Source organism: Canis lupus, chromosome 19 (genome assembly GCF_003254725.2).
Source record: "Canis lupus dingo isolate Sandy chromosome 19, ASM325472v2, whole genome shotgun sequence".
In the NCBI taxonomy this organism is placed as follows: domain Eukaryota; kingdom Metazoa; phylum Chordata; class Mammalia; order Carnivora; family Canidae; genus Canis; species Canis lupus.
Window position 1 is genome coordinate 1,211,535 of NC_064261.1, and position 15,527 is coordinate 1,227,061.

The window sequence follows — 15,527 nt, forward strand, 5'->3', positions numbered from 1 at the left end:
CAAGCAGCTGTGCCTCGGGCTGTGTGTGTTGCTCATGTTTGAAAATAGTCACTCCACCTGTCCCTCCCTGCGACATTCCAGTCTGGGGCATCTGCCACTTTCATGGATGAAAAGGCCTCAGTGACAGTCGTGACATGTGCAGTCTGTTCTGTGAATCCCCAAAACCATCCATACCTTCGAAATCTCAAAAGGCGGAGAGAAAATAATGTGAGATTTTGAGGCATCATGAAGTCTCTATGAGTTCAGAGCTTCCTTTGAGTGAGGAGAAAGGGCGAGGAGTAGGAGTTTAAAACCCTGATAATCAGGGAAAGAGGAAGCAAGAGAGTTGTCTGTTTAGACACCAGAGGCTACGGCGAGCTTTGCAGCAACAACACACAGTCCGGTCTGCACATGAAAGTCGTTTTGATTTCCTATGTTTATTTTATTTTATTTTATTTATTTTATTTTATTTTATTTTATTTTATTTTATTTTATTTTATTTTATTTTATTTTTTATTTGTTTTGTTTTGTTTTATTTTGTTTTATTTTATATTTTATTTTATTATTTTATTTTATTTTATTTATTTTATTTATTTTATTTTATTTTATTTATATTTTATTTTATTTTATTTTTTATTTTATTTCATATTTTTTTTAATTGCAGTTCAATTTGCCAACATACAGCATAACACCCAGTGCTCATCCCATCAAGTTTCCCACGTTTCAGCTAACGATAGCACTTGGTAGATGCCCGCAGAGAGAACATTCTAACATCCATCTCTACCACGGCGACGGACTGACACACTAGGTTTGATGCCAGTCGTTCATTCCTTCTCTGTCAGCGGGTGTTTATCACATGGCCTACTATGTGCTGGGCCGTCGGAGTCTGTGGGAACACAAAGGAAGGCTCCTTGTGGGGCTTCAGATCTCAGTTATTTTCAAGGGAGTTACACAATAAGCAAATATACATATTTTATTATTTTATTTTTTTAAATACTTTATTTATTTATTCACGAGAGAGAGAGAGAGAGGGAGGCAGAGACACAGGCAGAGGGAGAAGCAGGCTCCGTGCAGGGAGCCCGATGCGGGACTTGATCCCGGGTCTCCAGGATCACGGCCTTGGCCAAAGGTGGCGCTAAACCGCTGAGCCACCTGGGCTGCCCAAGTATACATATTTTAATATGTATTTTAATTTGACTTAAATAGACATATCTATGTCATATGGTGGTAAGTGCCAGTAAAGAAAAATACAACAGGACAAGAAATAGAGAAAAGCAGAGTGGATAGCTGGGGAAGGGGTGCTCATGACGGATGTTCTAGGAACATCCTCCATCCTCTGTCTCTGAGGAAGTGGCAGTCATGCCTTGGTCCAGCCGGGTCGTTCCCAGGCTCTTCTCTGCCCTTTGCTGGAAAGTCACCCTAAATTCCTTCGCGCTTGGTTCATGGAGCGCTTGCACCGCCTTTCCGGTCTTCACTCCCACACATTGACGTCTCATCAGAGATTTTTTCCCCCAAATAGTATTTTCACCTGATGTCCTTCGCCTGGTAATTTAGCCCCATAATAGTCTCCTGGCTTCGGCGAGGTGGTGTCTAGGCTCTTCGGGTTTCCAGTTAGTGTATTGGGTTTATGCTTCCTAGCGCAAGCATCTCCGACTTTAGAACTGGGTCGTATGTCAGATGCCCGCCTTTAGATTTTTTGAAAAAAAAATTCTAAATTGAAAAGGGGGAGAAAAATTTGGACCTGAGGCTTTTTATTTTTTTTTATTTTATTTTTTTATTCCTTAAGCTTAACAGCTGTGAAGTGTAGCTGCAGCCTTTTTTGTACGAAATAACTGCACAGTCTTCCCTGAATCGTCCCTAGGCTCCTTAAGCCCAGGCTCTCGATCCGGTGCAGACCTGCAACAGATAGAATTGTTTGACGATAGAATTTTCTAGAAGATGTAGTGTTGACTTCTTGTGAAGCGTCACAGTGTGTTGGGCAGCAGTGGCCTGGATGGTCTGGGTTTGATAGGTTCGTGGTCACTTCCTGACCTTGAGGGGGAAACGAGAAATACTATTTATGGTGGACCGTAACATCGTGACTTTTAAATCAGAAGCAGCCGGGAATATTAAAGAGGGACGAAAGATCTATATCCTGGAAGAGGAAAACCAATTTGGAGTTTTATTCTTTACATTACGAGTCCGCGAGCGTAGAGGGGAGATATTCATAGACAGTCCACAGCCAGTGTGATAGGTTAAGAAAGCAATTTTAGAAAATGTGACCGAATAAGTACCTCTCTCTCCTGTGTGCTGGAGTGAAATCGTCCCCTGCTCGTGTAGAAACGGCAAAAGGAAACAAATGCTCTTCATCGTCGCCGTGATGGGGGAGAAACACAGCATTTCTATTTATAACTTGTACAAGAGTCCCACATAAAAATAGCTGCAGCCAACAGATTTGCTTATATGTGGAGTCCAAGGGCGCTGCTGCCAGGGGCTTGGGGACTTGTGATCGGGACGGCGGCAGCTCCGGTAAAGATATCAAAAGTCTATCATCCTGTCCTCGGCCTCGGTTTCCGCGCGGAAGAAAGTTAGTTTGCAGGAAGGTCCTGGCCTCTGGATCTGGTTACTTTCCAGGCTGCCGGGCTCTCTGTTTTTAATGAAAAGGAAGCCCGGACACCCCTGGGCTTCCCCCCCGGAGGAGGACGTGTCACTGCGCCTCCGTCAGGGTGACTGTGTGTCTGCCGGGGAAATACTCGCAGGCGACCGGGCTCGGCGCTTCCTTCTCGGAACGCTCGTAGGGTCGGTGCGACAGCGAGGACTTGGAAGCTAATGGAAGCCGTTCTTTCTTGTTTTCAGCGCAGCTTCCTGGGCTATGCCAGCTTCACCGTTGGGGAGCTACTGAGGTCCAAGGAGCAGCTGCTCGCCCTCAGCCTGAGGTGGGTCTCGTCTGTCTGTCTGTCTGTCTGCAGAAGTGCTGTCGGGTGAGTAGCCTGTGACTCTGGCTGAGACCTCGGGGCGGGAGGTCCTGGCTCTCGCAGCCACTTAGAGGTCACCCCGGCCGGCCCGTGGTCTCTGCAGCAGGAAGGCCCAGCGAAGCAGCGATCATTCATCCAACTTCACGGTGAAGTTCACGGCCCGCGTTGCCAAGGCTCAGCAGCCGTAGTCGGGGAGATCTGCACGGTCCCCAAAGTGGCCAGGTGCTTTGGTGCGAGCAACCGAAATGATGAGCATGCTCTTAAATACTTTTTTTTCTGCTACTTATTAAATGTCAGTTTTTAAGTAAAGTTCTAGGTTTGGAATATGTTTGCAGGTGGGTGAGTTGATTTTCTCCTTTTTTAAATATTTTTTTTCTGCTACTTCTTAAAATGTCACTTTCTAAGCCAAGTAAGGTTCTAGGTTTGGAATATGTTTGCCGGTGGGTGAGTTGATGATTAGTTGATTATTCTCTCTCTCTCTTTTTTTTTTTTAAGCTCATTTGGTTGCTCTCCTGTTACATGTAAGACATAAGTTAAAACAGACTCCTAAAAAAAAACAAAAAACAAAAAACAAAAAAAACAAAACAAAAAAATACAAAGAAAAAAAAGCAGACTCCTAGTGAAGCAGGCAGTAGATCCCAGGTAATTTTGCGTATGAATACGATTTATTTTGACATAGAAGACGAGACAGCGATGTTTAGGAAGTTGTACAGTGTTTTTATGCCAATAAGAGTATGAAATAGAATAAACTGTTTTTGAGCTTCATTATGAATCCCAAACAACCGTGTGCCGTCTTCTTTCTTTTTAATTTTTATTTTTTATTTATTTTTTATTTTTATTTTTTATTTATTTATTTTTTCATCTTTTGACGGAGTAGTAACACCTACAATCTTGTGCCTGTGAAGATCACCACCTCGCGATACTTGCATAGTATAATAAAGTACGAAAACCGTAGAGAACCCCGTTTGTGAGTCTCAATAAGTTGTTCTCTTGATGGGACGTGGAGACACCTCCGGGGAAGAGATGGGCGCTCGCCCTGCGCCTTGCCCCCCCGAGGACCCCTCGCGACTCACTCATTTGAGCAAAGACACCGTGGCGATGCTGGCACCTGCACTGCTGGCTGGTATTTCCTGATCCTTACGTTTTTGCATTTTGACTTAAGGGGGGTATAAAGTGATTCAAAGCCGCTCGTGTTCATACAGAAAGATCAGTGTTGATGGGTTCTAATGAGACCTTTATCCTCATTTTCCGCTACGTCTCTTAAATATCTGTCGCGTGTTACTGTTGCTGTTGTTGTCATCATATCTTATTTGGGAAGACATCGTGAATCCTTCATAGTTGCATGGTGTCATTCCCAGTGAGACTTTGCTGTGGTTACGTTCAGCTGGAAGTCTGCATGCATCGGCTGAGAAGTCTAGCTATCGGTGTCGCCGATACTCTGGAAAATAAGTGTCAGCGCCCAGCGTGGGGGTGAGCTCTGAGCAGAGCACCCCGTGCTCATGATACGTGGGGTCCAGCACTAAGCTGACTTAGGGCGACTAGTAGGCCAGGCGTGTTCCAGGTAAGATGCGCCGCATCCCTCCCGCTGCTGACGCGCAAGCTGTCGCGTCAGTTATGTCGTAGCCGCGTTAGTGCCTCACGTGTAGACACTGCCTTCGACACAGGAATCAGGGCAACGCGAGTTCTCAGTGAAATGAAAATCAGTCGACACCTACGATGCCTTGGTGGCAGAGTGGGAGCCAGAGGGTCAGATTCGGAGTCCTACCGTGGTGAGCAGACAGGAACATGATTATTTTGGGTTTGGGTGCAATCAGTAGGAATTTCCACTTTTGATTTTTAAGACCTCTGCCTAATGCTTATTTGATTCTACAAAAGGAAAACAAGTTCAGCAACAGAGAATTGAGTTTTCTCCCAAAATATCTTTTTTTTTTTTTTGACTAATTCTGAAATCAGGGAGGTGGGTGTGTAGGTTATTCTTCTTTCCTTCCCTTTTCCTTCTTTTTCTTTTTTTTAAAGATTTTATTTATTTATTCATGAGAGACATAGAGAGGCAGAGACACAGGCAGAGGGAGAAGCAAGCTCCATGGAGGGAGCCCAATGTGGGACTCGATCCCGGGACCCAGGGTCTTGCCCTGGGCCGAAGGCAGGCGCTAAACCATTGAGACACCCAGGGATCCCTCCCTTTTCCTTCTTTGCCAGAATTGTGGGTTTCTCTCCCCATTAACCGGACATGTTGCAGACTTATCATTGCCTTTTGGTCTCTGACCCTTGAGGCTGTCCGCTTCAGGCGTGACTCCTCCTCCCTCCCCGGCCCCCCAGGAGCCTCTGAGGTCTTGTGCTGGGAGAGCATTCCGTTAGGGAGAAGAAGCATTTTTGTATTGTTTTGGTTGTTTGTTATGTTTTGGTTTGAATGTTGCTTTGCACTGATAACATCTGCATTTCGTTCCTTCTAGATTCCAGGCATTATTTCTATTTTTTTTCTTTTTTTCTTTTTCTTTTTTTTCCCCAGCATTATCTCTTAAGAGGTTTACTTATTTGTTTCAGAGAGAGAGAGAGAAGGAGAGAGTGGGGGGCGGACAGAGGGAGAGGGAGGGAGAGAACCTCAAGCAGGCTCCCGCTGAACACAGAGCCCCACACAGGACCCGATCCCAGGACCCCGAGATCCTGACCTGGGCCGAAATCAGGAGTCAGACACTCTACTGACTGAGCCCCCCAGGCGCCCACCTCGCCGTTATCTTTAAAGCAATAGAAATCTCAGGTTTCTGTGAAACAAATGCACAGAAATGGGGTACATTTGTGTGAACATTCTTTGTGGTGAGCTTCCCAAGAACCTGTGTGATTTTGTGTCCGTTGTCCCTTCGAATTGTTTCTTACCAGGAAACTCCAATCCCAGAACTCTCCAGCTAGCTGTACGGAGTGCCATAGTTTTCATGTGGCCACGATGTCGTTTGCGCTTTGACCTGGGATTTTTTTTTTTTTTTATAAATTTATTTTTTATTGATGTTCAATTTGCCAACATATAGAATAACACCCAGTGCTCATCCCATAAGTGCCCCCCTCAGTGCCCGTTTTTTTAACAGAATTTGGAGTTGAATTCTTTTCCCCCCTGCATGAGATTTAAAGGGGGCAAGAAGTCTGTGTCTTATTTATAGATGTAGACTCAAATTTCACGAAATAGCATGTAGCCCGTTTTTAAAGTCGTTGGATAGGATCTATTTGCATGCATTAGAGACAATGCCTCCCACGCATCAGGTGGTCCTGCTCATGTAACGCATCTTCATTTAGACACATAGCCACTCACTTCCCGTCTGAGCACTCCAGCATCCCGACTGAACCTGGTGTCTTTACTTGGTACTCACCCTTTTCCTTTTTTTTTTTTTTTTAAGATTTTATTTATTTATTCATGAGAGACAGAGAGAGAAGCAGAGACACAGGCAGAGGGAGAAGCAGGCTTCATGCAGGGGGCCCGATGCAGGATTTGATCCCGGGACCCTGAGGTCACGCCCTGGGCCAAAGGCGGCACTAAACCACTGAGCCACCCAGGGACCCCCTCACCCTTTTACTTTTGTATTCTAAGTTACCTTTTCTTGCTATTTTACACTTGGTAGTTCCTCTCTCGTCTTCTTTTAGATCTGAATTATATTTTCTGTTCTTGTTCCCTGATTGGTCGTCGTATCTTCCTGACTTTCAGGGTAAGGTCCCTGTAGAGAGGCTTACAAATGTAGGCATGTAAGACAGTGGATATGGGACGCCTGGGTAGCTCAGCGGTTGAGCCTCTGCCTTTGGCCCAGGGTGTGATCCTGGAGTCCTGAGATTGAGTCCCACGTCAGGTTCCAAAGGCAGATAAAAAGGGGGGGAAAGGGTAAAACTTCCTTTTTGGGAAATCCTTCTCAGAAGAATTGAGACAGATGGATGCGTCTTGACCTTGTCTCTGTTGCATATGAACTCCGTCGCACGTGGCCCCGTAGGTGAGGCTGCGTTCCGTGCTCATTCACTCAGCCGGCGCCGAGGAGGAATTTTTTCATGTGGTGACTACAGTGATCGGTTTTTTTAGAAAAATATCTAGAGGGCATCAGTTAATGTTTTGCAGCTGTTACCAATCAAGCTATTAATGAGAAGGATCTCATTGTTTATTGAGCATCTACTAGCGTGCAAAGGAGGTCTTCAGTGCCCGTCACGCGTGATCTTTGTAGCCCGCGCCGCGTTGTCATCCCTGTTTCACAGCAAGTTTTGCAGCTGCCGATGGTACAAGTAAGATTAGAATCCAATTTGGTCCAATTCCAGAGCTCGTTCTGTTTTATCTTTCTGCCTCATAGGAAGCTAATGATCTAATGGAATCTTTGCTTCCTTCTCTATTTTATATTGCTATTTTTTTTATTTATTTGTTTGTTTGTTTATTTATTTATTTATTTATTTATTTATTTTTATTCATCTATTTATTCATCTATTTATTTACCTACTTATCTATTTATTTATCTATTTATTTTTATTTATTCATCTATTTATCTATTTATTTATTATTTATTTATTTATTTACTTATTTATTTGTTATTTTGTTTTTCTATTTTATATTCTATCCTTTGGAGAGTTTCAGGGGCCTCAATTCTTTTTTTTCCTTAATGCTTCATCTTAAAATTCAATTGCACGTGCCCACGACATAGTAGAGGTTCAATAATTACTTGCTGGAATTTTTTGTTTTAATTTTTTTAAATTTTATTTATTTATGATAAGCACACAGTGAGAGAGAGAGAGAGGCAGAGACATAGGCAGAGGGAGAAGCAGGCTCCATGCACCGGGAGCCCGATGTGGGATTCGATCCCGGGTCTCCAGGATCGCGCCCTGGGCCAAAGGCAGGCGCCAAACCGCTGTGCCACCCAGGGATCCCCTACTTGCTGGAATTTTGATTCATGACCAGGACTTCCTCGTATTTATATGGATGCAAACTGAGGACCATATATTTCTGAATGGCATCCCCCCAAATTAGTGAATATAATGCAGCCGACGCATCAGACTACATCCGAAACCAGTAACTTGCAGGGTAACAGTGAGGGATGGATCGTAATACACTGGAAAGGCTGAAAACCGTGTTTAGAATTCACTATTTCAGCGTAGGCCACTTTGCCTTGTCACAGAGTTGTCGGTGGGGCGCTCAACGAGCGCCCTGGTATTTCTTCTGTGACCTTTTGCATGTGACCCCTCCCAGGTTAAACAAAAAAAATCTATATAATTTTATCAGAATGGGTGTGACAAAATATTCTTGAGCTCATTCAGAAAAAGAAAACCTGTTTTCATTTATTCTGCTGCATTCACCGTAGTGATGTCATGTGACATACACCTAGGACTCCCGTGACTCTAGGTAGACTTGAGGTGTCGTTTTAATTTTTTTTTAAGATTTTATTTATTTATGAGAGATACAGAGAGACAGGCAGAGACACAGGCAGAGGGAGAAGCGGGCTCCCTGCAGGGAGCCAGGCTTGGGACTCAATCCTGGGACCCCAGGACCAAGCCCTGGGTCGATGGCAGGTGCTAAACTGCTGAGCCATCTAGGGATCCCCTATGAGGTGTCGTTTTATGACACCCGGGTGTGTGGGAGAGGCCTTGAAAGACATGCACAATAGATGTCCACCGTTTGTTTTTAAATTTCCCCTATTTTATGTGACATTTATACGTGTAGATATTTATGCCTATATAAACATTCAGAGATTGTGTGTGTATGGGTATGTGTTTGTGCATCTGCATTATTTTAGGATTATTTTGCTTTCTTACAAACCATGAATACTTATTTTCCACTGTTGTCAAATGTATGTGCTTAGAGAAGGTAAGGTCCAAATTACAAAATCTTTAGATTTTTATTTTTTGATGTTTTGCTTGACCTTCTTTTTATTTTAAAAGATTTTATTTATTTTTTCATGAGAGATAGAGAGAGAGGCAGAGACCCAGGCAGAGGGAGACGCAGGCTCCATGCAGGGAGCCCGATGCGGAACTCGATCCCGGGTCTCCAGGGTCAGGCCCTGGGCCGAAGGCGGCGCTAAACCGCCGAGCCACCCGGGCTGCCTGGACAGAAGGTTTTAAAGGATGGATTTATTTTCATTTCAAATGGAATCAGACTTTCATAGAGTTCTCATTTCCTATCACTACTCGTTCCCTGTATGCAAATAAGAGTCTTGCAAGTTTCCTTAATTTAAGCACCAGATTATACTCTTTAAAACCATATGTATGAGTATCTCTTTAACGACATCTTCTCTTATCAATATTTATTTGAACTTCAGAAGGATTTAAGAACTTACAGCCACGCACTTTAGTAGTCGTATATTTTGAATGTATTTATTTCTCTTTTAAAAGTCTTCCAGTATCAGAAAGTAGGGTTATGGCAGAAAGTTCTGTTGGTTCCACAACACTGATTCTCTATGTGTGTCTAGAATATTTTCTTTTTTTTTTTATAAATTTATTTTTTATTGGTGTTCAATTTGGCAACATATAGCATAACACCCAGTGCTCATCCCATCAAGTGCCCCCCTCAGTGCCCGTCAGCCAGTCACCCCAACCCCCAGCCCACCTCCCTTTCTACCACCCCTTGTTCGTTTTTCAGAGTTAGGAGTCTCTCATTAGAACATTTTCTATATTAAATAAAGGCAACGGACTTTGGGAACTGGAAAAAAAAATCCTCTTTGAGACGGAATTGCATATCTGTGATTATTAAAGACACAGTAGCATTATGCTCTTTTCAATGCACCAATGGAAAAGTTAGAGGACATGGATGACATGGAAAAGCTACTTCACTGATGCTCTTGCATAGAATCTTCTAAAAACACACATTAAAATCCCCAAGAGCAACACAGAAGGCCAGCGCATGGTCTTCTTTGGGAGCGAGCAAGCAGGGAGACACGCAGGTCGGCGGCAAATGCACTCGCGTGATGGATCCAGACGCACAGGTGAGGGGAGAGCCCTGCACCTGTGGGCCCTTCCTTCTCCGTGTCTGGCTTGATCCAAGTGGACATCACGGGAAGCGCCTTGGCCCCGACACACTCGGACCTTGTGCACCTGCAGGGAGAGGCCGCTAAGGCGCTGTGAGCTTTGCAGTGGGTCACGCTTGTCCCGTGTCTTCCCTCATCCACCTCCCTGGCAACCGGGTCTGGAAGGTGATATGTCCCTGCTTTGCACAGCGGCGTCTGACTTCCTCTAGGTCGTGCCGCTGGGACAAGATGGAGAAGGGGGATCACGGCAGAAGTGTCCTTGGTATCAGGGGTTTCCTAGGGAATATGCATTTTGTCTAGAATCTTAAATAGTTTCAGAGAACAGAGGAGGCCTGGGCACTTCAGCTTCCTTTTAGACTCTTTCGTGGCAGGAAGTGCAAACTCCAGAGGCCACACGTGACTTGCACATTTTGAGACGGGTGAATGTCAGGCAAGTATCGCTTTCTCGTGTCGAACGTGATGCCCTTGCCGTGGCTGCCACACTCCGTCACGGAGCTAATGAGATCAGGCCTCCTGCCTCTTCGCAGTGACCTCGCTTGAAAGCAGCTTTTGTCCGACTTTAAAGCTCAGGAAGGGATGTGATATAGTAGGAAGCACAGCAGGCTTTTACGCCAGACTTGGGTTCAAGTCCCAGCTCCGCCGACAGCTGCGTTACCCCCGGCATGTCACCCGCTCTCCGTGACGTCTGTCAGGGGAAGTCATGATGACCTCCCTCCTGCGTGATTCTGAGCAATTCACAGATGTCATGAAGTGCTTGGCACCGCCTTGCCTTAGAGAAAGCACCCAGCAAGGTCGGTTCCCTGCTTGCGCTGAGCCTTCTGATGCCCTCGACCGTAACTCAGTGTTCGCTTCATTTGCTTGTTTAGTTTGTTCCAGTTTGTTCTTTCCTCTCCCTCTCTTTCTTTCTTTCTTTCTTTCTTTCTTTCTTTCTTTCTTTCTTTCTTTCTTTCTTCTTTCTTTCTTTCTTCTTTCTTTCTTTCTTTCTTTCTTTCTTTCTTTCTTTCTTCTTTCTCTTTTCTCTTTATTTTATCTTTCTCTTTCTCTTTCCTCTTTTTTTCTTTCTCTCTTTCCTCTTTATTTTATCTTTCTCTTCTTTCTTTCTTTTTTCCTTTCTTTTTTCTCCTTCCTTTCCTTCTTTCTTTCTTTCTTTTTTTTCTTTCTTTCTCTCTCTTTTATCGTTCTCTTCTTTCTTTCCTCTTTTCTTTCTTTCCTCTTTCTTTTCTCTTTCCTTTTTCTCGTTCTCTCTCTTCTTCTTTCTTTTTCTTTCTTTTTTTCTCGTTCTTTTTTCTTTCAGCCTTTCTTTCTCCTTTCTTCCTTTCTTTCTCTCTTTCTTTTATCTTTCTTTCTTCTTTCTCTTTTTTCCTTTTTTCCTTCTTCCTTCTTTCTTCTTTCTTTCTTTCTTTCTTTCTTTCTTTCTTTCTTTCTCTTTCTCTCTCTTTTATCTTTCTTTCCTCTTTTCCTTCTTTTCTCTTTCTTTCTCTTTCTCTCTTTCTCTCTCTTCTTTCTTTTTTCTTTTTTCTTCCTTTTCTTTCTTTTTTCTTTCTTTCTTCCTTTTCTCTTTCTTTTCCCTTTCCTTTCTCTTTCTTTCTCTTTCTTTCTTTCCTTCTTCCTTTCTTCTTTCTTTCTTTCTTTCTTTCTTTCTTTCTTTTTCTCTTCTCTTTCTTTCTTTCTTTCTTTCTTTCTTTCTTTCTTTCTTCTTTCTTTCTTTCTTTCTCTTAAAGATATATGTATTATTTGAGAGAGAGAGTCAGAGCAAACTGGGGTGGGGTGGGGGATGGGCAGAGGGAGAGGGAGAGAAGCACCAGCAGACTCTCCACCAGGTGGGAAGCCCCATGTGGGGCTCGATCCTGTGACCCCCGAGACCATGACCTGAGCCAAAACCAAGAGTCAGACATTGGACCAACTGAGCCGTCCAGGCACCCCTGAAGTTCTTTCTTAAAATGTGACTTCCACAATTCTCTGAAATGGTCAGTGGCAAAGGGGTCAATTTAACCTTTGATCTAGAAATAATGTTTCTCTTCTTTTTTTAAAAAATATATTTATTTATTCATGAGACACACAGAGAAAGGCAAAGACACAGGCAGAGGGAAAAGCAGGCTCCCTGCGGGGACCGGATGCGGGACTCGATCCTGGGACCCCAGGGTCACGCCCTGAGCTGAAGGGAGATGCTCAACCACTGAGCCCCCCAGGCATCCCTGGACATAATGTTTCTATTATCTGAGAAATAAAGTCTAACATCAGACAGGGCTCCTCATCAGGTGGCACAAACTGGCGAGAGGCATGTGGAGAGCAGTTTGGCTAAAACAGAAACAGAACTGAGCAGAAAATTTTCAAGAAATTATTTTACTAAGATTTGGACAATATAGCATTGAAATCAGGACAGAAATTCCTGCATATGACACAAAGAGTCAACTGCTGTTGGTGTTTACTGAGGCACTTTACTGCTGCGTATGTCACTGTCTACAGAAGCAACTTCAAGTGACATTCCTCAGACCCAGACTGTGAGAATATAGGGAGACACCACACACAGAAGTAGGGGCATTGGCTTCTCCAGCTGATGGTGTATCAACATCCCCTAGGGACACAGTTGCCTAAAGTCAGGAAAAAGCTCTGACCTAAGCCACCTGCTACGCATTATTAAAATTATATCGATTTAATATGAAATCAGAATATGCAAAGTGTGGGCTCAAAGTAGCAGAGAAGCAGAAAGAGTAGGTGGTTCAGAGACATCCATGCATCCGGCTCTGCTGCTGCTGAGCAGGACGGTGGCCTGGCCTCACGTGTGAGCTCCCCTGTGGAGTGGGGACAATGGTGGTTCCCGTCTCGCAGGCTGTGGCAGGGTCCACAAGGCTTACTGATGTGAGATGTGCGCGACAGTGCCTGACGCGTAGTATGTGCTCAAGAAATGCGACCTATGATTTGTATTTATTTATTTGTTTTTTTTATTGAGTAGCTTGCCTAGCCTTGGGTTTGGTGTGGCTTTGTTTTTGCAGATGAGGATTGGACATAGTGTATAGAGCCTGGTGCAAAGCAGGTGCAAATCCTGCTCATCACCTATCATTAAAACCATCGCTGTTATTATTCGGCATTTCACTCAACTCATCTTTCATTTATAACATAAATTGCTCTGCAGTCATATATTTTGCGTTTTTCTTTATGTTCCTAATCCATTTTCATGAGGCTGTAGGTATGACCATGGAAACCAATTAGCACTTTCTTAGTTTGCATTATTCAAAAGGTGTCATATTCCTCAGATTGCAAATTAGACCTTTCAGTCACCGAAGGGACAGCACATGCTTGGAGCACGCTTTAATAGCTTCTCGGCTTGTATAGAAAAGCCGGAAGCCGCTCCTCTTTTAAAATGCATATCACATAAAGTTAATATCTGTACACAAAGACCTACCTGCTTAAGAACTTTGAGAGCTAATGTAGCTTTGAGGATAATTTACAGGAATGATTAGGTCTGCAAGGAATTATATTTGACCTGAAAATTTGGTATTGGATTTGCCCGTATTTACTAAAGTCACTTTCCTCATTATCACTGTACATTTCTGCTGCTCTGGACACATTTCAGCTTTTTCTAAAGAGTGTTTTGTTTTGTTTTTTTAAAACACGAATATCCCTTCAGTTTATTCATATATTTTCTTTGAATGGAGGAGTTTTACGTCAAATAACTTGGAAAATGCTGTGCTAAAAAAAACGAAACGGGTCACTCTGCTGTAGGACTGCTCAGGGCCTTCGTTAGTCAGTCCTTGGGGCCCTTGGGGACTCTCAGAAGACAGGTGTCGCCCGCAGCTTTCCCAAGCTAATCTGAGCACAAGAAGCCTTCTTCATGGGACACCTGTTAGCAGCTTATCAGATGCCGTGTTCCAAGAAACACAGCTGCATGGTTGAGAAAACGCAGACTTGGAGCAAACACAACCAAGGCGTGGGCGACGGCCTGTATGTATTACCCCCCCCACACACCTGTTCTCGGACAGCAGCGTCTGTAGGCAGGGCCCCACCCTCCTGAGCCCTCGCTCCCCCACACTGTGGCCCAGCGCATGGGCCCTGAACAAGCCCGACCCACACGGAGCCTCCTGTCCCTTACCCCGTCCGCAGGCAGGGCCAGCCCCGTGGCCTGTGACCTGGGCGGACGGCCGTTGGTGAGATCCGGACGCACCGTCTCTTGTGTTCATCGATGGGTTTATTTTCAGCTTGATAAGCAGACACTTGTTTTGACAGTTACCTGATATGCTTACTGCCCCAACCTGAACGTCGTTCTTCCCCTGAAAGCTGTGCTTTTGGGTGTTTGCCTTTCTTGGTTAAAGGACGAGCCATCAGATACCCCGAAGGTAGCAGGTGCCAGGAATCTCAGCAGCTTTTCTCAGCTCCTGCTTTCTAAACTGTTTATCTGATCATGCCGTTTTGCTGCTGCAAGCGTCCTAGTCCCTCCCATGCCCCCCGTACATGAGCAGGTGTCTAAACATCTGTGTGTAAAAACCTCAGCCAAGATCTACAAGATAGTAGGTCTGCTGCTTCAGCTTTGCCGGCAGCCGCACATGTCACCCCCGACGGTGGTCGCCACTTCCTCTGTCGTTCGTGGTGGCCTGTGCACCCTCTACGCCTTGTGAAAGTGGAAACCAAATCCCTCTGCTTCTCTGGGACCCCTCTTCTTGGGGTTTTGAGCTCAGTTTTAACTTTGGTCAAAACACACACAACGGCACTTGTATGTGGAGGTGGTGCACCTTCGATTCTTTCCCATGCTGATCACTGACGATTTTTCCCCCATTTGTGGCTACCTCTCGCCCAGGGAACGAGTCCTACCAACCCAGAGTGGCCTGGAACTCTCCAAATGGACTCTCGTTGGGGACTTAGAAACAAGAGTCTCCGGGCGTGTCAGTGGAAGGTGCTGGTCACCACCCCCACCAGGCTTCTTGGCTGCCTATGACCAAATGGTGGTCGGGCTTGAGATTGGTGCCTCAAGGAGGAGGTCGAAACGCACCACTCGGCCAGCTGGTGGTGGCTTAGCGAGACCACCGGAGGGTTGCTGTTGTAAATTATTTCCAGGAGGGTTTGACTTTGCCGATCTATTGATCTATTGATCTATTGTCAGCTCTACTTAATACGTATGAGTGAGCTCGTTGGAGCGACCCTCCCAGAGGGAATATAGAAAGTCACCTGCCCTGGGACACCTGACTGGCTCAGGGAGCTAACCATCCAACTCCATTTAGCTCAGGTCATGACCTCAGGGTCTTGCAATCAAGCCCAGAGTGACCGTGGAGCCCGTGTAAGATTCTCTCCTTCTCCCTCTGCCCCTCCCCACCCTCTCTTTCCCTCTGAAAAATGATAATAATAATAATTTTTTTTAAAAGAAAGTTACCTGCCCCTTGACAATGTATTCCCCCTTAAAGCATGCTCTAGCTTAGGGTTTTTTTACCCTAATCTATTAAGTAAAATTCATTTCTGTCTGTAGTTCTGTGGCATAGTATGGCTATCTCATGGTACAAGTACAGGTGATAGAGATGGTGTGCAGTAGACCTAAGGAAGGGAAAGAATTGGTCAGGAAAGGAAGACAAATATGATTTTACTAATGGAAGCTAAAGAAACTAGAAAACATAAAAAAATATAAGAGGTTTTA

At 44.6% G+C, this 15,527-nt stretch overlaps 1 protein-coding gene across 14 annotated transcripts in view; it reads left to right on the forward strand.

Annotated features, from left to right (window-relative positions):
- INPP4B (inositol polyphosphate-4-phosphatase type II B) overlaps positions 1–15,527 on the forward strand; it is a 707,387-nt gene that overhangs the window by 465,367 nt on the left and 226,493 nt on the right. For 10 of the 14 annotated variants that reach the window (XM_035702054.2, XM_025462335.3, XM_049097162.1 and 7 more), the window contains one exon: positions 2,815–2,894. In XM_035702054.2, the coding sequence (XP_035557947.1) occupies positions 2,815–2,894 (80 nt within the window). Of the gene's footprint in view, positions 1–1,271; positions 2,488–2,814; positions 2,895–15,527 lie in introns of those variants that run through there. The other 4 variants (XM_025462340.3, XM_025462339.3, XM_025462341.3 and 1 more) reach the window with 3 other exon arrangements.